Source organism: Physeter macrocephalus, chromosome 15 (assembly GCF_002837175.3).
Source record: "Physeter macrocephalus isolate SW-GA chromosome 15, ASM283717v5, whole genome shotgun sequence".
NCBI classification, from domain to species: domain Eukaryota; kingdom Metazoa; phylum Chordata; class Mammalia; order Artiodactyla; family Physeteridae; genus Physeter; species Physeter macrocephalus.
This window is the reverse complement of record NC_041228.1, coordinates 69,129,396-69,151,586: the sequence shown is the minus strand read 5'-3', so window position 1 is coordinate 69,151,586 and position 22,191 is coordinate 69,129,396. Positions and strand designations below refer to the sequence as shown.

General features: G+C 40.4%; 2 protein-coding genes across 5 annotated transcripts in view; one reads left to right on the top strand and one right to left on the bottom strand.

The window, feature by feature from the left end:
- The window catches only part of TRIM55 (tripartite motif containing 55), a 42,158-nt gene extending 35,644 nt beyond the window's left edge, over positions 1–6,514 (top strand). For 2 of the 3 annotated variants that reach the window (XM_007123743.4, XM_007123744.4), the window contains one exon: positions 5,490–6,514. In XM_007123743.4, the coding sequence (XP_007123805.2) occupies positions 5,490–5,612 (123 nt within the window). In that variant the 3' untranslated portion in view covers positions 5,613–6,514. The remainder of the gene's footprint in view (positions 1–5,489) is intronic. The other variant, XM_055091232.1, reaches the window with a different exon arrangement.
- Positions 6,515–7,432: 918 nt separating this feature from the next.
- CRH (corticotropin releasing hormone) overlaps positions 7,433–22,191 on the bottom strand; it is an 82,241-nt gene continuing 67,482 nt past the window's right edge. Inside the window, exons 2-4 of one of the 2 annotated variants that reach the window (XM_007123746.3) lie at positions 9,496–10,343; positions 7,919–8,514; positions 7,433–7,809 (exon numbers count right to left, since the gene is read on the bottom strand). In XM_007123746.3, coding sequence (XP_007123808.2) covers positions 7,923–8,504 — 582 coding nt within the window. In that variant the 5' untranslated portion in view covers positions 8,505–8,514; positions 9,496–10,343 and the 3' untranslated portion in view covers positions 7,433–7,809; positions 7,919–7,922. Of the gene's footprint in view, positions 7,810–7,918; positions 8,896–9,495; positions 10,344–22,191 lie in introns of those variants that run through there. The other variant, XM_028500557.2, reaches the window with a different exon arrangement.

Sequence of the window (22,191 nt, the reverse complement as noted above, 5' to 3'; positions counted from 1 at the left end):
TGGCTTTCACTGTAGATGCTCAAGGCTTCTTTTGGATTGACCTAGAAAGACTGGCATTTAACATGCATGGTAACCAGATCCTTCCGTCAGGTTGAATTTGTGATTGGCGTCCACGGCGGCAGAGAGGAGGGCGAGGCCCAGGTGTGGGGCTGGACACAGTTTCCTCACTGCCCCCAGCACCTCCTTCCGTGCTGGGCATGTGGCTGACATGTCCACAACAGCCCGGCCCTCAGGGTGAGGCAGGGCCATTTCTAGGTAAAATGGTAGCTGGCAGGGGTGGACCCGGAGCCATCAGCATCCATTAATGTCTCAGTTGCAATTCAGTTCATCCAATCAGTTACTATCACTTGGATAAGCCTGAGGGAATGGAACGCAGGACAGTTACATTGTAATGGATCTGTGTACACATGCTCATTTGGGGAAGGGCTGAGGCTGGCACCTTACGGAGGCCCTGGGAAGCTTAGGGCAGCCTGAGGTCACTCGTTACTCATCAAAATGACCTGGCACAGCTCACTCTTTTATTTCCGGCTAGCAAAAAATAATTCCTCTTATAAATGTGGCTACCCTGTCTTGTGCCCGAGTGAATATCAGGAAAGCGTCTGTTTCGTTTTGTTCAGTCAGTGAATCAAGTGGGCCAAGCCGCATTTAGGTAAAGGGGGCTACTGGTGTTGCCCCCAAGCCCAAACAAGAGCATTTCCTCCAAAACGGCACCCAGTTATATCCCCTGCGCTAAGTGTCCAGGGACACATCTGGCCTCAGTGAAACGCCAAAGGCAGTTTCACACTTTGATTGTCAAGAATATTGCCACAAGAAGCATGTTGGCTTTTTAAAAATATTCATCCCATTTAGCATAAAAATCAAGCCAAAGACTCCATTGAGTATTATCCTCTCGTTTCTTTGACACCTTCCTACTAAAAACTAACCTTCTGTTAAGAGCAACAAGCTTGTGTGCCTTTAGAGACCAAGAAGGTGAGATTAATGAAAAAGCAGGTGAGGTGAAAGAAAAAATGTTGATAGAAGCACAAATATAATACATGATATTGTTTGCTTTCCTCTTAACGTACTTTGAGCATAGCAACTGTACAAGCACAGTGACAAACGACCGCTGAAAACAGCCTTGCAGCAGGGGAGGCAAAAGGGAGAGGTGAGCACTGCGGAAAACTCTGTGGGAGAGTGCAACCCAGCCCAAAGTGACCGTGCTGCTCAGCCCTTCCTGTAGGCTCTGGGGTGCTAAATTTCTGCTTTGCCAAGAGGACCTGCTAATCCAGATTTTAATGGGAAATCTCCTAATTAAAAATATTGTTTTAATTGTGGTTAAAAACACATAAAAATGACCATCTGAACCACCATTTTTAAGTGTTCAGTTCAGTAGCATTGAGTAAATTCCCACTATTATGCAACCAATCTCCAGAACTTTTTCATCTTGCAAAACTGAAACTATATACCCATTAAGCAATATATTCCCATTGGCCCCTCCCCCTAACCCCTGGCAACCACCATTCTACTTTCTGTTTCTATGAATTTGAGGACTTTAGATACCTCATGTAAGTGGGATTGTACTGAATTTGTCTTTTAGTGACTGGCTTATTTCACTTAGCATAATGTCCTCAAGGTTCATCCATGTTGTAGCATGTGTCAGAATTTCCTTCCTTTTTCAGATGGAGTAATATCCCATTATATGTATATGCCCCATTTTGTTTATCTATTTACCTGTTGATGGATACTTGGGTTGCTTTCACCTATTGTGAATAGCGCCACTGTAAACATGGTTGTACAAATATCTGTGTGAGTTCCTGTTTTCAATTCTTACTGAATTGCAGAATCATAAGGTAATTCTATGTTTAGGTTTTTGAGGAATCGCTATGCTATTTTACACTGGTTTACATTCCCACCAACAGTGCCCAAGAGTTTCTATTTCTCCACACCCTTGCTACTAATTTTTTAATGTTTGCAACTAATTCAAGCCTTTTTCAAAATACCATGCACAGTTCAGGCCAAGCAAACACTGGCCATAACCTGGAACTGTCCTATACACAGAGAAAGATATCCACAGGCCTCTGGCAGATTTCATGCTACCTTATCCCCCATCAGCAAGAAATGGTTCTTGATGACATAACAAGGATGATGCTTACGCATCACTCAGCCCTGAACGGGAGCAGCTCTCACCACCCTGAGCTTCAGCGCAGGGAAAAGATAGCCTAGTACCAGAATCTGACACTATCTTTGTTTCCTTTCAAATGGCACTTGATAGTAACAGGAAATAAATCAAAGGAAAATAAAAGATTTTGTGTTTCTGAGTGAGTCTGGTTCATGAATACCCAGAATTTCTGGTCAAGTTCATGTGAGAAAAATGGTCTTTCCTTTAAGCAAAGGTATATCATTCCCTTCGGCTAGTCTTCTGTGGATCTTGACTGAACTGGGTCTCCCAGTTGAGATGGAAAATTCTGCCTCCCTGTTCCATTTCCTGGTTTTATTTTATGACTAAAACTCACATTTCTCAACTTATCTGAAGCCCCATGCTGATAGAGCAGGGCTAAATGGTGGTTGTAAGTTTGTTCATTTGTTACCCGAGGAAAGTGTGTAAAATTTAGAAATAATATCGGACTAACAATCCTTTCTTCCCCTTGTCATACATCTCAGAATAAACTGGAATGCAGGACAAACTCAAAAGCAGGTAGAGGAGATCAGTGCTTAGCATTCTCTGTCCTTTGTTCAGCTTCAATGAGACATCATTATTCCCAAGAAATAGCACTTCCTGTGATGAAGGAGAGCCAGCATTTGGAAAACTATTTAAAGGAATACATGTATACAGTTCTCTTGGGGAAGGCGGTAGGGAAATGTCTGCTAATGGCTGAATGGGCTGGGCTTATAGAAAGATTGCTAAATTTTTAACTCATCCTTCCTTTATGAGAGAGCCATACAGAAAGTCAGGCCACGTGGAGGTACACTGGACTGGGTGATGAGTAACCACGATTACAGCGTGCCCAAGGAACTACAACTTATACATGATGTCCGATTCTGGAAAGATGAGCATCATAAATGCAATTGTCTTTCTTTACTGGGGCGTCTTGGCTGTTGTATATCGTTCCCCACAAACAGTCCCCAGGTGTTTCTGTGTGGCAGAGGAGCCTCTTTGCTAATATGAGAAGAAAAGGAAGGAAGGGAGGGAGGGAGGGAAGGAAGGAAGAAAGGGAGGAAGGGAGGAAAAGGAAAGGAGGGAGGGAGGAAATGGACATTTATGAAGCAGTTAATATAAGTGAGTCGTGTGCAAAGTGCTTTAGGTGCATTACTTTATTTATTCAGCCCTTACAGCAACCTTGTGAGATAGGGTGTCACCTCTATTTCACAAAAGAGAAAACTAAGGCTCAGAGAGGTTAAGTGACTTGCCCGAGTCATACAGCTCATAAGTTGTTAGTCTGGGATTCAAAACCAGGCTAAGCCTCTTTGCAAAAAACTTCCTTGCTGAGATGGTTCACGGCAGGGGTGGTACTCAAGTTCACATATATAAGACCAGGGAGACGGTATAATCACCTATAGATACTCAGGATAATCTCCGCTCTTAGCCCCCTGCTCTGGCACCAGCCTTTCTTCTCTGAAAGATAGCATTGGTCCATATTGTTTGGAATCTAATAACTGACTGAAAACATGAGAGTGTAAAAGTAGCAAGCCCAAACTATTTAATACCAAGTTTTGAAGGCTGTAGGGTATTAACAGCTAAAACATTGAAAATGGAAGATAGATTTTAATCTCGGGTATAAAAAAAAAGCACTAAAATATATACAAGATTCCAAAAGCAGCCCCAAATGGCTTGCAAGCCACCAGCAGTGTCACAAATATTCTGTCCCTCTGCAGAAAATACCTTACCCAACTCTAGTTTCACCCTTCAGATATTTCAGAACAACTGTCATGGAAGTTTCCTCTAGATTAGAAATTGCCTTCAAGGAAAAGAGGCTACAAAATGAAGCCTGATGGTCTGTTCATCTAGGCAGAGTTCACTCTTCACTCATACAGCATGGCTAGAGAAAAGTACTTTACACATTAATGATACGCCTAGATCACTTGGGTTTTTTCAGGATTCGTGAGAGTAAGGTGACATGATGGGGAAGAGACGAGTTCAGCATGCACACATAGGCACAGGGTTCTGTCAGGATGACGTTTATTCCATATCAACTTCAAGGACATTGAAGTGGCTAACTCGTTACCAACAGAATCTAGTAACAGCCTTTTAAAAAAAGCCCGATCACACTTGATGTCTCAACTATTCCTTTATAGGAATCTACCTGCTTTAGTTTTATTCTACTGTGGCTAATATGATTCCATGGCCCTTCTTGACTTTTTATCAGGGAACAACATGGCAGGGGGAAGGATAATCCTAAAGCCATAAGGACTTGGGAAAATCTTAGTGAACTTGAAACATCAGCACACAGTATATATGCTTAGGGTAAGATCTGGTAAAGCACAGGACAAGCACTCATTTTTCTCTTGAAACTAGTTTGAGTGGCAACGAAACAACATACTCACCAAAGTTCTGCTTTGCCTGTGCCAGGTACTGTCCATTCATACAGCAGCTTCATAACATCACCCAGGGCTTCTGGGTTGAATGCATGTGCCTACCTCATCGCTTTGGTATCAGTGGCATTCTAATCCCACGGGATAACTTTACCAGTGAAGTCACCAGAATGTTAGTCTGTGTTTGGTAGTTCTCTGAGGAAGAACTGTTTGTCATGGTACCTTCAATGGAAGCAGTCTGCATGTTTACATCAAGTCTCATTTCAGCAAGACTTCTTTATGATTGTCCCTCATTCCACTGAGTGATTATTTTTTAAACTCAAGGCATCATAAATAAATTTCACTTATGAGATTAGATAGATCAATGATTTCAAAATCATAACTTGTATCTGTCTGGTATCTATAAAAGATAGATATCTCTTTAGAAATGTCTATGTAATTAGATTTTATTGCCTGGAGAAAAAAGTCCTTTTATTCATGATTTGCTCAAAACTAAGCCTGCAGTCTTGCAAAAATTACATGTATATATATATATATATATATATATATATTCTTCACATGCTGGTAGAAATTCTTACTTTAGCAGTGGAGAGATTATAATATGTCGTGTGATGTAGTGAAGTCATTTAAATCAGGATTTTATTTATTTTGCAGATTTTTCTAAACCCAACTTCCTACTAGTTTTAATGTTATTTTCATCTCAGTAAATCATGTACAAGTGGACTTTAAAAAAAAGCAGAATAGCCTGTACTGTTTCCCAAGGGGCATGCATTACTGTTGCCCCTTTTTAGATCATGAGTGTGAATTCCTTTCATGGCTCTTGGCCATAGCCAAGATAACCTGAGCTTGCTTTCCATTCCTAATAATAATTATGTCCTATATAATTATTATTATCCTTTCTCCTCACTAGAAAAGTGACTGGATCAACTCAGAAAGGACTGGCCTCTTTTTCCTCTGATGCAGATTTTCTTCTGTTGCAGACTGGATTTGAGGACCCTCCCCTCCAGGGACAGGCTGCAGCTTCAGGGAGTGGGAATGGAGCTGATTCTCAGCCAGCTCGCCATGTCTTCTCCTTTTCCTGGTTGAACTCCCTGAACGAATGATGTTCATTTTAACTGCTGCACCTCTGTCTGCCTGGCTGAGATTCACACAGGCAGCAGGGAACCTAGATGAAACTAATATTATGCAGGTGATGAAAGGGACCTCTGAACGGGATTTCTACCAAAAATACCCTTTAATTCCAGATGACTTAGCTAACACATTGAGGGAAAACAATGCTTTGAGAAAACAGTTGCAGAAAGCATTGGGAAAAAAGGAACTTGATCTTATGCAAATCTTTTATTGTGTGGGAAACATTATGAAGGGTTTGTAGGTGTGGTATGTGTGTGTGTGTGTGTGTTTCAATAACAAGTGGCAGGTGTTGAAAAATGTGGGCACTACACTCTCGTCTCTAATAGGCACTGTCTTTTGTTATGATATCATAGTAGCTCTTATTCTCTTTCCTCTTTAACAGTGCAGGTGGTCAGTGAAATTCAGTGTTAATTCAGAAGTGACTGATTTATCAATATATGGACAAAAGGTAAATCATTGACCAAAGATATGAGATGCTTCACAAAGCTTTCCTCTTTTCCACAACAGATGTCTCTGAGTGGATATCCAGAAATGTTCTTTGACTCTGGTGACACTTTCATAGTCCAGAAGGCTAAAGGCCAAGGACATTTCTTGTGACATTTTTCTAATCTTAGTTTTAGATATGCAGATATCAGGCACTTTAACTAAAAAAGACTTTTCAACAGGAACTGTCTATTTTCTCATGTATCCACTGAGGCACCAATCTGCTGAACTGTAGAATAACTGCATGTATTTAAATATATATATACACACACACAATACACATTACACATGTACAAATATATATATATGTATTTAAATCATGCTTTATTTGTTCCACCATAATTTTGCCTCCTTTGAAACATAAGTTTACTCTGTATGAACTCTTAAATAAATGCTGTTTTTAACAACTCAGTCTTACAATGATTTATTATGTTTCATATCATCTTATTAATCCACTAATCAAGTGAATTTAAAGGGTCTCAAGGGAAGAAGCATCCTCATCCATCCAAATTAATTTTGAAGTATTAAACATTCGATTGAATTTTTAAAGTTATAACTAAACTACCAAAGGTGAGTGCATTGTAAAACTAATTAGGTGTGCTGTTTGATTTTAGAAGTGCATAGAGATAGTTTGTATTCCTAAGAATTAAAGTGATTAGGGTTGGCATAAACATACATGAGGTATTTGTGAAGTTATAAAAGTCAAAATGTGCTTTATTAAAAAAATGTTCCCAAGGGCCATTTTACAGCAACTACATTTAGTTCTTTTAAGTGGAGAGGCCATTAAGTTTCTCCTACTAGAAGACAGCAGTGGAAAATAGCTTAGAAAAAAGATAATTAATGGTACCAAAGTAATCGTTTGATAAAGTAAGGCTTTCTCATGGGAAAACAATGCAGCATTTTGGCCCCTAATTGGAGGAAAGCCCCGCCACAGCCCTTGTCCTCTTTTCCTTTCCTCCCTCCCCACTGTCCCCAATTATTTCACATCTTATAGGTAATCAGGGTTAGATGTTATTTCCATTATGAATCAATCTTCCATTTATAGAATTACCAGCCTTAGAACTGGAAACAACTTTCCCAATTACTTAACTCAACCTCAGAGGAGTAACCTGAGGCGCAGAGATGAGTCCAAGGTGGTTGCAGTTAAGCCACTGACATAGGCTTGTGTTTTTAGTAGAAAATGAAATGCAAGGAGTTTTGTTTTCTCTTGTGCTGAAGTCAATTTGGAGGAAATAAGGAGCTCAGAGTATATTCCCCTGTGAGCACTGAAGAGGAAAAATAAAGTCATGATTACCTGTGCAGCTTTTATTAGAAATATAAATATTCAACATTCTCTTACACAACCAAATTGACCAAGGATTGGAAAGCTGTTTTATTACTGAAACGTTTACAAGGAAAAGTTGGTGCAAAGAGCTTACAGATTTTGTCTCACCCACCCAAGAGAATGACATTCTTTTTGGCTAAGACCACAACAAAATCAATTGTGTGACTTCTGTCTGCTTCTTCAAAACATTTCCTCCTGGGCCTATACTCTCTTCGAAACACTGTTAAAGACACCTGGAAATAGAAACTATAAGTACACGGTACAAATTACAGGATGTTGCTGTTACTGCACGTGAATACACTTTGTGCATGCTCACTGAGGAGTATGGGCGCTCTGGCTGTACATCCTCTACGTCTCAAGCTCTATAAAAATAAACAAACGGTATCAGAGCAATGCTGTGGTACAGAATACTGCATTATTTTTAATTTTTACTTTTTGTGTTAAAGGCAGAATCTTTCTGGCCAAACGCACCGTTTCATTTCCCAATAATCTCCATCAGTTTCCTGTTGCTGTGAGCTTGCTGCGCTAACTGCTCAGCCCTGGCCATTTCCAAGACTTCTCGGAGGAGGTGGAAGGTGAGATCCAGGGAGATGGGAGGTTCCTCGGCTCGCCTCTCCCTCTCCGGTGCCTCCTGGCGGCCGCCGAGGGCGTTCTCGGCGCCGCGTTCCACCGGACGCGCAGGGCTGTCGAGCGGGCGCCGGGGCAGCGGCAGCTGCTGCAGCAACGCGCGGAAAAAGTTGGCGGCCACCTCGTCCGGCGAAAGGCGGCTGCCGCTGCTGCCGGCAGGAGGCGAGGAGGCGGCCGCGAGCGGAGCAGCGGGGCTCTTATTGAGGCTACCCAGGCGGAGGAAGTACTCCTCCCCCATGCGGAGCAGGACGGGCCGAGCCTGCGGCTGCTGAGGCTGCGGCGAAGGCTGGAAGAAATCCAGGCGCTGGGGGTGCTGCGAGGCCGGCCGGGCCCCCGGGACGGGCCCCCGGCTAAGGAGGGCCCTGCACGGCGGGCAGGGCAGGAGAGCCACCAGCAGGACGCCCGCGGACACGAGCAGCGGCAGCCGCATGTTAGGGGCGCTAGGTGCGGCACCGAGGTGGGCAGCGGACGGAACGAGAGAGAGAAGGAGAGAAAGCAAGAGTTGATCAGAGTTGAGCTCAACTGGGAGGTGCACTCGGGGCGGGGTGGGGGGGCTTCCTACAGGACGACACCCACAGACCCGGCTCGGGGGCTCGGGCGGGCGCTGTCCGCGGTGCTGAAGCGCGCAAACTCGGACTTCCAGAGCCGGAGGGAGGCCGAGACGGGGAGCAGGAAAAGGGACGCCTGCAGGGCTCGGCGCCAAAGCGCAGCCCCTCGTCAGGCCGGACTGACTCTTCTCACGAGACTCACGAAGGGACGGTCCCTGAGTCCCCTTCGTAACGGCCCCCCAAACCAATCCCCCGAGCTCTAGAGAAGCCCTACAGATTTAAGGTCTCACCTGTTCTCCACCTCTCCCCCCAGCCCCCGCCCCACCCTTTCCGGATGTTTCAGCGTTTTCCTCCGAATTGAGAACTGCTGCCTCCTCCTCCTCGTTCTCCATCCCTGCCCTTGCATCCTTCTCTCGGCGGCCGGGATGGATGGGGGGCTCATTTACGCAGCCCGCGAGGGACAACTGCCAGTTCGGGCAACGATGAGCAGCCGTCTAAGTTCGCTTTAGCCACATCCTAGCTACTATCGGAATCTTGGGGCACAGTCGGTAAACACACACACACGCACACACACACACACACACACACACACGCACACACGTTACGCAGCCCGCGAGGGACAACTGCCAGTTCGGGCAACGATGAGCAGCCGTCTAAGTTCGCTTTAGCCACATCCTAGCTACTATCGGAATCTTGGGGCACAGTCGGTAAACACACACACACACGCACACACACACACACACACACACACACGCACACACGCACACACGCGCACACACGCGCACGCCTAGGGACGGCTGGCTGCGCGGCGCAGACCGCGGCAGCCCAGGCGGTGCAAAGTTGGAGGCGCGTTTCCGTCTAGGCGCTCCCTACCTTCTGAGGCGCTTCTGCAGGTGAGCGCTCGGAGCGCTGCGCCTCTCTGCAGAGGAACGTCTCCGGGGCTTTCTCAGGGGTTTTCTTCCCTTCTCCTTTCTTTCCCCACTCTCTTCTTCTTTCCCTCTTCTCTTTCTCTTCAGTCTCTCAATGGACTTGGGCTCCGAGTTTCTCCACACCAGAGCCCGGAGTGGGATTTTATAGCGTCGACCCTCTTCAGAAACCACGCAGCATTTGCCTAATAAGCTGACGCTCTCTTGACAGCTCGATTGCGTGCTGGCTCTGCTCCTGCATAAATCACAGGGCCCTGCCGGGGAACGAGGGGCAGAATTTTTGCTCTCTCAACACTGAATCTCACATCCAATTATATCAACAGATATTTATCGCCTCCTTGGTGACGTCAACGAGCCCTAAAATGGAAGGGCTTCTTATGACTTGTCCATTGACAAAAATTCTTGAATGAGATTTCCCAAGTGTGAACACATACTGACCTCTTACTAGGAAAGGCCAAACTGAAGGTCAGGAAAGAGACAGTGACTGAGAGGGGAGAGGAAGGGAAAGAGTGAAGGAAGGGAGGTCTATCCACACACGGTCTTGTGGGAAAAGCAGTAACCAGTTATGGGGGGTGACTCTGGATCCTCCCCTCCCCTCCCCCACCTAACTTCTCTGACCAGCTGTGTCAGGCAACGCCTCAGTATTGGAAAATATCCCTTTGCTAGAGACAAAGTGTCCCGTTACCTTTCTGCCTGGATAAGAATGAAGAACAAGGAGATGGGTGTGCAGAGACGTCCAGCTTTTAAGCCTCTAACTGCTTTTTCCTCCCAAGAACAGATGAAGGAATTACGAGTCTGCAGAGGCAAGACCAATAAGTCTCTTGAAACACTGCCCAAGTTTTTAAAATGATGCAAGAGCTACTCCCATGACGAAGAGGCACAAACCAGGTTCAGTCAGGAAAGATTTTAAGTTCTCCCAGAAACTCACTGCTCCTCCTTTGTCTCCTCTCTCAGAATCTGAAATTAATTTTGGACTTTTCTGTTTCCAAACTAGAGAAAGTACCAGTGAGAGGTGAGTGAGTTAAACTATCTTTATCTAGTTTACTCAGTGCAAGCCCAATGACAGAAGCATTCATTCTAACTTCCTGTTCTACACTGGGAAAGGCTTAAACTGCTTGATTACAGGGCTGAATTTGTCAGTTACATGTTTTCACTGATGAATATTGATCTTGTAAAAGATAACCTCATTCATTTTAGTTCCAAATACTATTAATATCCATGATAGTATCCACATCAGGAGCACCCAGGTTGTTGTTGTTTTAATTATTTCTTTTTCCAAATTCAAATGTGCTGCATGGGAGACTGGTAAATAAATAAATGCTCTCTGGCAGTATCACAGAATGGAATGCCTATAAAACCACACTCAAATTTCAAAATAAATCGATACTATCATATAGGTGGGAGGCAGTTACCTCTAATTCTGCAATTCAAAATTCAATTCCAAACTCTGGTGTCTATGATTCAATTCAGCTTCTATATAACCATCAGAGCTGTTTATCAGAAATTTCCTTTTCCTCATTCCTGATTACCTCTGCTACTTCCTTTGTATCTAGCATGACAAATGATGCAATGCTTATTTCAACTCCTATTTTTGGGTCTATAATAATCCACAACTGCTCTTAGAAACAAAAGCAAGGTAGAAAGAGAAATTCTGGCAGTTTTCAGAGAAGTCAGCCCATAGTTGGATCATTACACTATGGAATGTACTTTTTTTTTTTTTTTTTTTTTTTTTTTTTTTTTTTGCCCGTGGCTCACGGGCCCAGCTGCTCCGCGGCATGTGGGATCTTCCCGGACCGGGAACGAACCCGTGTCCCCTGCATCGGCAGGCGGACTCTCAACCACTGTGCCACCAGGGAAGCCCTGGAATGTACTTTTGACATAAGAGAACAGAGAAAGACATGTGTCTTCTGCGGAAGATGTGAGTTGTCAATAGAAGATCATAATTATGAAATTGGTTGAGATTTTAGAGGAAAACTGTGTTTTATGTTAGTAAGAAAAGAACCCTCTTCTGTCCCCATTGGCATATCTCAGCATGGATATCAACCTGGAGGTGAAAGTAGATTTGAAAGGGGAAGTTGAGGTTAACAGATACAGAAGAACCAGGAAAGGGATAAGACCATGGGTTTAGTTGGGGAGACCTGGGAGGTTCCTCCAGAGAAGAAACAACTTATTCTAGGCTTTGACTAACCCCAAACCTTTTCAGATCTCTCTCCTCCTGGGCCATATGGAGGCTGTTGTTTTAGTATAGCTCCCTCATCACTGCTGAATCCTTGCTGTAAGATTTTCCTAAAGTAGGCAGTTGGTTGGGCAAAGTGGCTAGGGGTGAGGAACAAAAAGCCTAGATCTCAGCGGAGGAGGAACTGTGCAGAGTAGCTCCTACTCGCCACAATTTAGCCAAAAGTTAGATCTCATCAAATCACTGAGCATTCACATTAGAAATGACTGGAAGAGATCATTTAGTTTTAATGAGAACCAGAGAGGTTAAGTGACTTACCTGAAGTCTCTCAGCTAGTTAGTGATAAAAGTCAGAATTAGAATCCAGTTCTTTTGACTACCAGCTGTAGTAGTTCCATAATATAACAATACCCTTTGAACCGCCTTTTCCAGCAGAGACACAGAAACAAACTGAAGTGAGAAGATGAACTTAGGTAAAGCAACATGTTCACACACCCATCCTGAGTTACCTTTTCTCTGACTTTCGTATATTGATAAATCTCCTAAGGCATGAGAGCACAGAGATCTCTATGCTTGCTGATGCCCTAGCACCTGATCTCTGTGTACACACTGCAATCTACCTGTCAGCTGAATCTCGTCATTATAACATGAGGTTTTTAAATGCATTGCCAACTTAAGTTGCATTAATTTGATTTTCCACCTTAGTTTACTTTGGAAAAAAGAGATCTTTTGATAAAGTATAGAGTTATGTGGTTCTCAAAATAATGATACAAATGTGTGATTGAAGAAATAACATATTGCAAGAGGACTTATATGTACAGCAAACTAAATACCCAAGTCTTTAAAAATTACCACTGACAGATTCAGTCTTATATGTAGGAATAACTTCTTGAAAGGAGTCACTGGAGAACCAATTTAAATGCTTTTAGAACCTAAAAACACAATCCAAGAAATACAGGCACAAAACAGGGATTACTTCATGCTTTCAACCACATTTTTCAAAAGGAACATAATACAGGGTATAGTTAAATTTAAAAAGATGGCACAGCAGTCCAATGAATAAAGAAATATTAGAAATAATAGGTACCTGCTGGGCATATTCCTGCCATCTGCATCTCCCTGACTTTTGAGGAGATCCCAGCGTATGCTTCTACTAGCAAAGTTCATGGCAAATGAAGACATAATCCAGGTTTGCTAACTGAAACACTTGTTGAAATGAATCTACCATCTCCAATGACAGCCTTTAACAGTGCCGAGGGTGGATAGGTGGTTTGGCAATTGTTTGTAACTTCCATAGGTAGGGCTAGGGAGAGGACCTCAAACAGCACAAATATCTAACTGCTTCACTAGTAACAGTAACTTTTATTAATCTCTTCTGATTATCAAAGCCATTCATCCGCCTTACAGAAAACTTAGAAAAATTGGAAAAGTATAAATAAGAGTACAAAATTCCTCACATTCCAGAATATCATCTCCATTAATATTTTGTTGTTTCCCTTGAGAATTTTTCCTGAGCTCATATATTTTATGTAATTGGAATAAGACTGTGTTCCTAATTGTGAATTTCTGCCTAACAACAACTCCTCCTCCTCCCCCTCCTCTTAACTTAAAAGTAATTGGTCCGAGGAATCTTTCCCAGATTCCTAGATTAGGTTTGGGACCTGTGCTCCATGTTCTCCTAACATCATGAATGTCCTCCATCATAAAGCTCACATTTTTACATCCTTACTGGTACAATATGTAGCTTCCTTGCTCGACTGTCAACTGTGTGGCAGAGACTTGATTTTCTCTATAAACTGCCATTTTTGTTACTCCAGCCCCTAGCACAGTGCTAAAACATGGTAGATACCCAATAAACCTTTTGAATGGATGAACTGTAGACAATGAATGGAGTATTTTTTAAAATCTACAAACCTATCATATAGAAATTACTAGATAACATTTTATAACTAAAAATTTATAATCTACTTTTTTCCACTTAAAATAATATCTCAAACATTTTCCTATATCTAAATGACATCTGTTTTATTGACTGCATGGCATTCCGTCAAAATGTACCACTTTCTATTCATTCTTCATTGTTGATCACTATCCTAATGACCTGCTTTTTAAATTTTCTTCTACATCTTACCCTTGCATCTTTAAGTAATACATTCATAGAATCATTTCCTGATCCTTCCTATATAAACAATAACTCTTAACTCTCTGGATTGTAAAATGAGAATGTTAGTATCCTTTCAGCTTTTCACACGCCCTCCTGCACCTTGATATCCCAGGATCTCTCAACTGTACTTTTAGATTGTCAGTGTTAATACTTACATAGCTATAGTTAAAGCACTCTGTGTGTTGACTATAGATTGATCTAAAAGTTAAAAATCAATATAGTTTGTAATTATTGACTATGTAAAAAGTGTTCACTGCAGAACAAAGTCACAGACTCTGATATATTTCCTTTCTTGTTTTTTGTTTTTCTACAATTACCAATTACCTTTTTTATATTCCCACTTTGGTTTTTCCCAGAATTACTGTCTTACTTTTCTTCCCAATTTCTTTCAGATTTCAATTATGATAAGCAATCGATCAAGCCCTTCCCCTATTTTTAAGATCCCTCTACTTGAGTACTCTAACCTGCTGCTTTCAGACTGGTCTGGTGCACAGCTCTCTTAATGGGACTTCTCTTTTCTGTTTATTGATTGAATTCACTATCCAGAGTTATATGATTTATTCCTTCTTGATTTCTGCATTTATTTTGCTAGAGCACAACCACAGATAACTTTCTAAGAAAAGATGTATGGCAGGTAAATTTTCTGAGTTCTTGAATTGCTTTTTTTTTTTGGTACAAAAATGTTTATAGCTGCTTTATTCATCATGACCTCAAATTGGAAGCACTTCCAATTGGTGGTATCATACAATGGAATATTCCTCAGCAATAAAAAATAGTGCGAGTTCTTGAATTTCTGAAAAGGGTTTTATTTAGCCAAGATAATTGAGTGATACTTCAGCAAGGTATGCAATTCCAGGTTGAACATAATCTTCCTCCAGAGCTTTGAAAGTATTGTTCCCTTGTGGTTTATCATTGAGGGTTGCCGATAAAAAAATTCAATGTCATTCTGATTCTCATTTCTTTTCTTTTTTTAAAACAAGAACAGAATTTATTGGCTTATATAGCTGGGATGTTCAGGAATGTATCTAGCTACGGACATGGCTGGATCAAACTACTAATGTTATTTAGTTAGGATTGTCTTTTCCCATCTCTCCACTTCTCTCCTCAACCTTCTTTTATTATTATTACCATTATTATTATCATTATTATTGTTTCAGGTGTACAACATAACTCAATATCTAAATACTTTATAAGTGACCACCCCCAAAATTCTAGTTACCACCCCTCACCGTACAGTTGACTTCCTTTACTACTTTTGCCCACCCACAAGCCCCATTCCACTCTGACAGCCACCAATCTGTTCTCTATATTTGTGAGTTCTGTTTTATTTTGTTTGTTCATTTGTTTATTCACATTCCACATGAGTGAAATTATATGGTATTTGTCTTTTTCCTTCTAGCTTATTTCACTTAGCATAATACCCTCAAAGACCATCCACATTGTCACAAATGGCAAGATTTCATTCTTCTTTATGGCTGAGTAGTATCTGGGGTGTGTGTGTGTGTGTGTGTGTGTGTGTGTGTGTGTGTGTGTGTGTGTGTGTGTGTGTGTGTGTGTGTGTGTGTATACCACATCTTCTTTATCCATTTATCCATCAGTAGATACATAGATTATTTCCATATCTTGGCTATTGTAAATAATGTTACAATAAACATAGAAGTGCATATATCTTTTTAAATTAGCGTTTTTGTTTTCTTTGGGTAAATACCTAGAAGTATAGTAGCTGAATCATATGGTAGTCCTATTCTTAATTTTTTGAGAAATCTCCATATTGCTTTCCATAGTGGCTGCACCAATTTACAATCTCACCAACCATGTATGAGGGTTCCCTTTTCTCCACATCCTTTCCACCACTTGTTATTTCTTGACTTTTTGATAATAGCCATTTTAACAGGTATGAGGTGCTATCTCATTACGGTCTTGATTTGTATTTCTCTACTAATTAGTGATGTTGAGCATCTTTTCATGTATCTGTTGGCCATCTGTAATGGATTCTTTGGAAAAATGTCTATTCAGATTTTCTGCCCATTTTAAAATTGGGTTGTTATTTTGTGGTTGAGTTGTATGAGTTCTATATATATTTTGGATATTAACCCATTATCAGATATATTACTTGCAAATATCTTCTCCCATTCAATAGGTGGCCTCTTTGTTTGGATGATGGTTTACATTGCTGTACAGAAGCTTTTTAGTTTGATGTAGTCCCATTTGTTTATTTTTGCTCGTTTCCCTTGCCTTTGGAGTTAGATCCACAAAAACACTGCTAAGACCAGCATCTCAATAAGATTACTGCCTAAGTTTTCTGCTAGGAATTCTATGGTTTCAGGTCTTACATTCAAGTCTTTAATCCATTTTGAGTTAATTTTTGTGTATGGTTTAAGATAGTGGTCTAGTTTCATTCCTTTGCTTGTGGCTGTCCAGTTTTCCCAACACCATTTATTGAAGAGATTCTCCTTTCTCCATTGTAAGTTTTTGGCACCTTTGTCATAAATTAATTGTCCATATATGTGTGGGTTTGTTTCTGGGCTCTCTATTATGTTCCATTGATGTATGAGTCTGTTTTTGTGCCAGCACCATACTGTTTGGATTACTGTAGCTTTGCAATTATAGTTTGAAATCAGGGAGAATGATACCTCAACTTTGTTCTTCTCTCTCAAGATTGTTTCAGCTAGTCAGAATCTTCCATGATTCCATATAAATTTTAGAATCATTTGTAAAATATGTCATTGGAATTTTGAAAGGGGTTGTATTAAATATGTAGATTGCTTTGGGTAGTATGGGCATTTTAATAATTCTTCCAATCCACAAGCACGGAATATCTTTCTATTTGTGTCTTCCTCAATTTCTTTCATCAGTGTCTTATAGTTTTCAAGGTACAGGTATTTCACCTCCTTGCTTACATTTATTCTAATGTATTTTATTCTTTTTGATGCAATTGTCATGGGATTGTTTTCTTAATTTCTTTTTCTGATAGTATGTTAGTAGTATATAGAGACACCACAGAATTCTACATATTGATTTTGAATCCTGCAACTTCATTTATTAATTTTAACAGTTTTTTTTGGGGGGGTGGGGTCTTTAGAGTTTTCTATATATAGATACATGTCATCTGCAAAAAGTGACAGTGTTACTTCTTCCTTTTCAATTTGGATGCCTTTTATTTCTTTTTCTTGCCTAGTTGCTGTGGCTAGGACTTTCAATACTATGTTGAATAAATGTGGCAAGTGTTGGTATCCTTGTCGTTTTCCTGATCTTAGAGGAAAAGCTTTCAGCTTTCACTCTTGAGTGTAATGTTAGCTCTGGGTTTGTCATACACAGCCTTTATTGTGTTCAAGTACATTCCCTCTTTATCCACTTCGTTGAAAGTTTTTATCATATATGAATTTTGAATTTTATCAGTGGTTTCTCTGCATCTTTTGAGAGGATTATATGACTTTTTCAATTCACTGATGTGCTGTATCACATTGATTGATTTGTGAATGTTCAAACAACCTTGCATCCCAGGAATAAATCCCACTTGATCCTGGTGTATGATCCTTTTAATGCATTGTTGAATTTGTTTTGCTAATATTTTGTTGAGAATGTTTGTATCTATGCTCATCAGGGATACTGGCCTCTACTTTTCTTTTCTTTTTTTTAGTGTCCTTGTCTGGTTTTGGTATCAGGGTGATGCTGCCCTCATAAAATGAGTTTGGAATGCTGGTCTCATAAAATGTGTTTGGAAGCGTTCCTTCCTCTTCAATTTTTTCAGAAGTTTGAGATGGAGAGGTATTTCATCTTCTTTGAATGTTTTGTAGAATTCACCAGTGAAGTGTCTGGTTCTGAACTTTTGCTTGTTAGGAGTTTTTTTGATTACTGATCTAGTCTTCTTACTAGTAATTGATCTATTCAGGTTTTCCATTTCTTCATGATTCAGTCTACGTAGATTGTATATCTTTAGGAATGTGTCCACTTCTTCTACGTTGTCCAATTTGTTCATGTATAATTGTAGTATTCTCTTATGATCCTTTGTACTTCTGTGGTGTCAGTCAGAATTACTCCTCCTTCACTTATGATTTTATTTATTTGAGCCCTCTTTTTTTCTTGGTTAGTCTAGCTAAAGGATTATTGATTTTGTTTATCATCTCAAAGAACCAGCTCTTAGTTTCATTGATCTTTTCTGTTGTCTTCTTAGTCTCTATTTCATTTACTTACACTCTGATCTTTATCATTTCCTTCTTTCCTTCTACTAACTTTAGACTTTGTTGCTCTCTTTTTTCTAGTTCCTTTAGATGTAAAGTTAGATTGCTTTTTCTTGTTTCTTGAGGTAGGCCTGTATTGCTATGAATTTCCCTTAGAACCACTTGTGTTGCATCCCATAGATTTGGTATGTCGTATTTCTGTGGGATTAAAAAAAAAATTCTCCTTTGATTTCTTTGATGACCCATTGGTTATTCAGTAGTATGTTGTTTAATCTCCACTTTTTTGAGTGGCTTTTCCATTTCTCTTCTTGTGTTTTCTAGTTTCATACCATTGTGGTTAGAAAAGATGCTTGATATGATTTCAATCTTCTTGAATTTATTGAAACTTGTTTTGTGGCCTAACATGTGATCTATCCTGGAGAACATTCCATGTGCACTTGAAAAAAATGTGTATTCTGCTGCTTTTGGATTGAGTGTTCTGTATATATCTATTAAGTTCCTCTGATCTAATGTGTCATTTAAGGCTGATGTTTATTTTCTGTCTGGATGATCTATCCATTGCCATAAGTGGGGTGTTAAAAGTCCCATACTATTATTGTATTTCTTTCAATTTTTTTCCTTTAGGTTTATTAATATTTGCTTTATATATTTTGATGTACCTATGTTGGGTACATATATATTTATAAATGTTATATCTTCTTTCTGGATTCACCACTTTATCACAATGTAGTACCCTTTTCTTTTATTTCAGTCTTCTTTTTTTAAAGTCTGTTTTGTCTGATATGATTATAGCTACACCAGCTTTCTTTTCATTTCCAATTGCATGGAATATCTGTTTTCAATTCCTTCACATTCAGTCTGTGTGTGTCCTTACTTCTGAAGTGAGCCTCTTGTAGGCAGCATATTAGATGGGTTTTGTTTTTTTAATCCATTCAGTCACCCTGTGTCTTTTGATTGGTGAATTTAGTGCATTTACATTTAAAATAATCATTTTAAAGTAAGTATGTACTTACTGCCATGTTGTTCATTGTTTTCTGGCTTTTAAAAAAATTCCTCTCTGTTCCTTTCTTTTTCTCTTTCTTTCTGTCCTTGTGGTTTTCTGGATTTCTTTAGTGTTATGTTTAGGTTCCTTTCTCATTTTCTTTTGTGTGTTTACTATAAGTTTTTTCTTTGTGGTTACTGTGAGGTTCACATACAACATCTTATGTATATAGTAGTCTCTTTTAACTTGCAAACTAACTTTGAACACATTCCAAAGCTTTACATTTTTACACCCTCCCATGTTTTAAATTTTTAATGACACATTTTACATCATTTTATTTTATGCTTCCCTTAACTAATTATTGTAATTTTAGTTAATTTGACTACTTTTGTCTTTTAACATTCACACTTGCTTTTTAAGCAATTGATCCACTACTTTTACTATTTATCTACCTTTTCCAGTGAAATTTTTACTTTCATATTTTTTAAATGATTAATTAATGCCTTTTTTTAGATTAGAGAAGTCCCTTTAACATTTCTTATAGAGCCAATTTAGTGGTAATGACATCCTTTTGCTTATCTGTAAAAATCTTAATCTCTCCAATTCTCAATGAATTCTCTACCTTGCCAGGCAGAGAATTCTTGGTTGGAATTTTTTTCCTTTCAGCACTTTATATATGTCATGCCACTCCCTTCTGGCCTGTAAACTTTCTGCTGAAAAATTTGCTGATAGCCTTATGGGGTTTTGTATGTAATGAGTTGATTTTCTCTTGCTGCTTTTAAGATTCCCTCTTTATCTTTAACTTTCACCACCTTAATTATAATGTGTCTTGGTGTGGCTCTCATTGAGTTCATTTTATTTGGAATTCTCTGGGTTTTCTGGACCTGGATGTCTGATTCCTTCCCCAGATGAGGAAAGTTTTCAGCCATTATTTATTCAAATAACTTTTCTGGTCTTTTCTCTCTCTCTCTCTTCTCCTTCAGGGATTCCTATAATGTGACTGTTATTTCACTTGATGTTGTCCTAGAGGCCCTTAAGGTATATTCACTTAAAAAATTTTTTTTTAATTTTGCTGCTCTGTCTGAGTGATTTCCATTGCTTGGTCTTCCAGCTCGTTGCTTCATACTTCTACTTCATCGAGTCTTCTCTTGAACCCTCTCAAGTGTATTTTTCAGTTCACTTATAACTTCTGTTTGGTACTTTCTTATATTTTCTATCTCTTTATTGAAGTTCTCACTGTGTTCATCCATTCTTCTCCTGAGGTGAGCAGTTTTATGACCATGACTTTGAACTCTTTATGTGGTAGGTTGCTTATATACACCTCATTAAGGTCTTTTTCTAGGGATTTATCTTGTTGTTTGGCTTGGAATATATACCCCTGTCTCATTTTGCCTCACTCTTTCTGTTTGTCTATATGTATTAGGTGAAACAGCTACCTATCCCAGCCTTGATTGAAGGAGTGGTCTTCTCTAGGAGATGACCAGTGGGGCCCAGAATAACAGAATCTCCTGGAGCCAGGTGCTTCAAGGAGTGTCCCTTGTGTGGGCTGCACTTGCCCACCAGCTGTGGTGGGGCTGCAGCTGCTGTGCAGGGAAGGCAGGGCACAGTGTGTTCACCTAGCTTGGTTGTGGTACAGCTGCTGCCCTCACAATCCCGACTCTTGCATCATCTCTATGATAATTTCCTACATTTTCTCTGTTTTTTTTTCTTTCTGGGACTTCTATTATAAGATGTTCCTCCTCCATTGGCCTTCTATGTTTATTATTTTCTCTCCTTTTTAGGACAATTTGTTTTGTCTTCTATGTTCTGGAAGGGCTCTTAAATATCCTCTAGCTCTTCAAATAGTTTTATTTTATAACCATATATTCAACTTACAGGCTTTCAGGGTTTTTTCCCCATCCTTTATTCATAGTTCCTATATTTGCTTTGTGGTGTAATATTTTCTTTAATTTCTTTAAGAATATTAACTATAGACAACTAACTGCTGAACAATCATCGACAGGAAGACACTGGAACTCACCAAAAAAGACACCCCACATCCAAAGACAAAGGAGAAGCCACAATGAGACAGTAGGAGGGGCACAATCACAATAAAATCAAATCCCATAAATGCTGGGTGGGTGACTCACAAACTAGAGAACACTTACACCACAGAAGTCCACCCACTAGAGTAAAGGTTCTGAGCCCCATGTCAGGCTTCCCAACCTGGGGGTCCGGCAACAGGAGGAGAAAATCCTAGGGAATCAGACTTTGAAGGCTGGTGGGATTTGACTTCAGGACTTCGACAGGACTGGGGTTAATGGAGACTCCACTCTTGGAGGACACACACAAAGTAGTGTGCGCATCAGACCCAGGGGAAGGAGCGGTGACCCCATTGGAGACTGAACCAGACCTACCTGCTAGTGTAGGAGAGTCTCCTGCAGAGGCGGGGGGTGGCTGTGGCTCACCGTGGGGACAAGGACACTGGCAGCAGAAGTTCTCGGAAGTACTCCTTGGCATGAGCCCTCCCAGAATCCGCCATTAGCCCCACCAAAGAGCCTAGGTAGGCTCCAGTGCTGGGTCGCCTCAGGCCAAACAACCAACAGGGAGGGAACTCAGCCCCACCCATCAGCAGACAAGCGGATTAAAGTTTTACTGAGCTTTACCCACCACAGCAACACCCAGCTCTACCCACCACCAGTCCCTCCCATCAGGAAACTTGCACAAGCCTCTCAGCTTCATCCACCAGAGGGCAGACAGCAGAAGCAAGAAGAACTACAATCCTGCAGCCTGTGGAACAAAAACCACATTCACAGAAAGACAGACAAGATGAAAACGCAGAGGGATATGTACCAGATGAAGGAACAAGAAGAAACCCCAGAAAAAAAACTAAATGAAGTGGAGGTAGGCAACCTTCCAGAAAAAGAATTCAGAATAATAATAGTGAAGATGATCCAGGACCTCAGAAAAAGAATGGAGGCAAAGATCGAGAAGATGCAAGAAAGGTTTAACAAAGACCTAGAAGAATTAAAGAACAAACACCTAGAAGAATTAAAGAACAAACAAACAGAGATGAACAATACAATAATTGAAAAGAAAAATATACTAGAAGGAATCAATAGCAGAATAACTGAGGCAGAAGAACGGATAAGTGACCTGGAA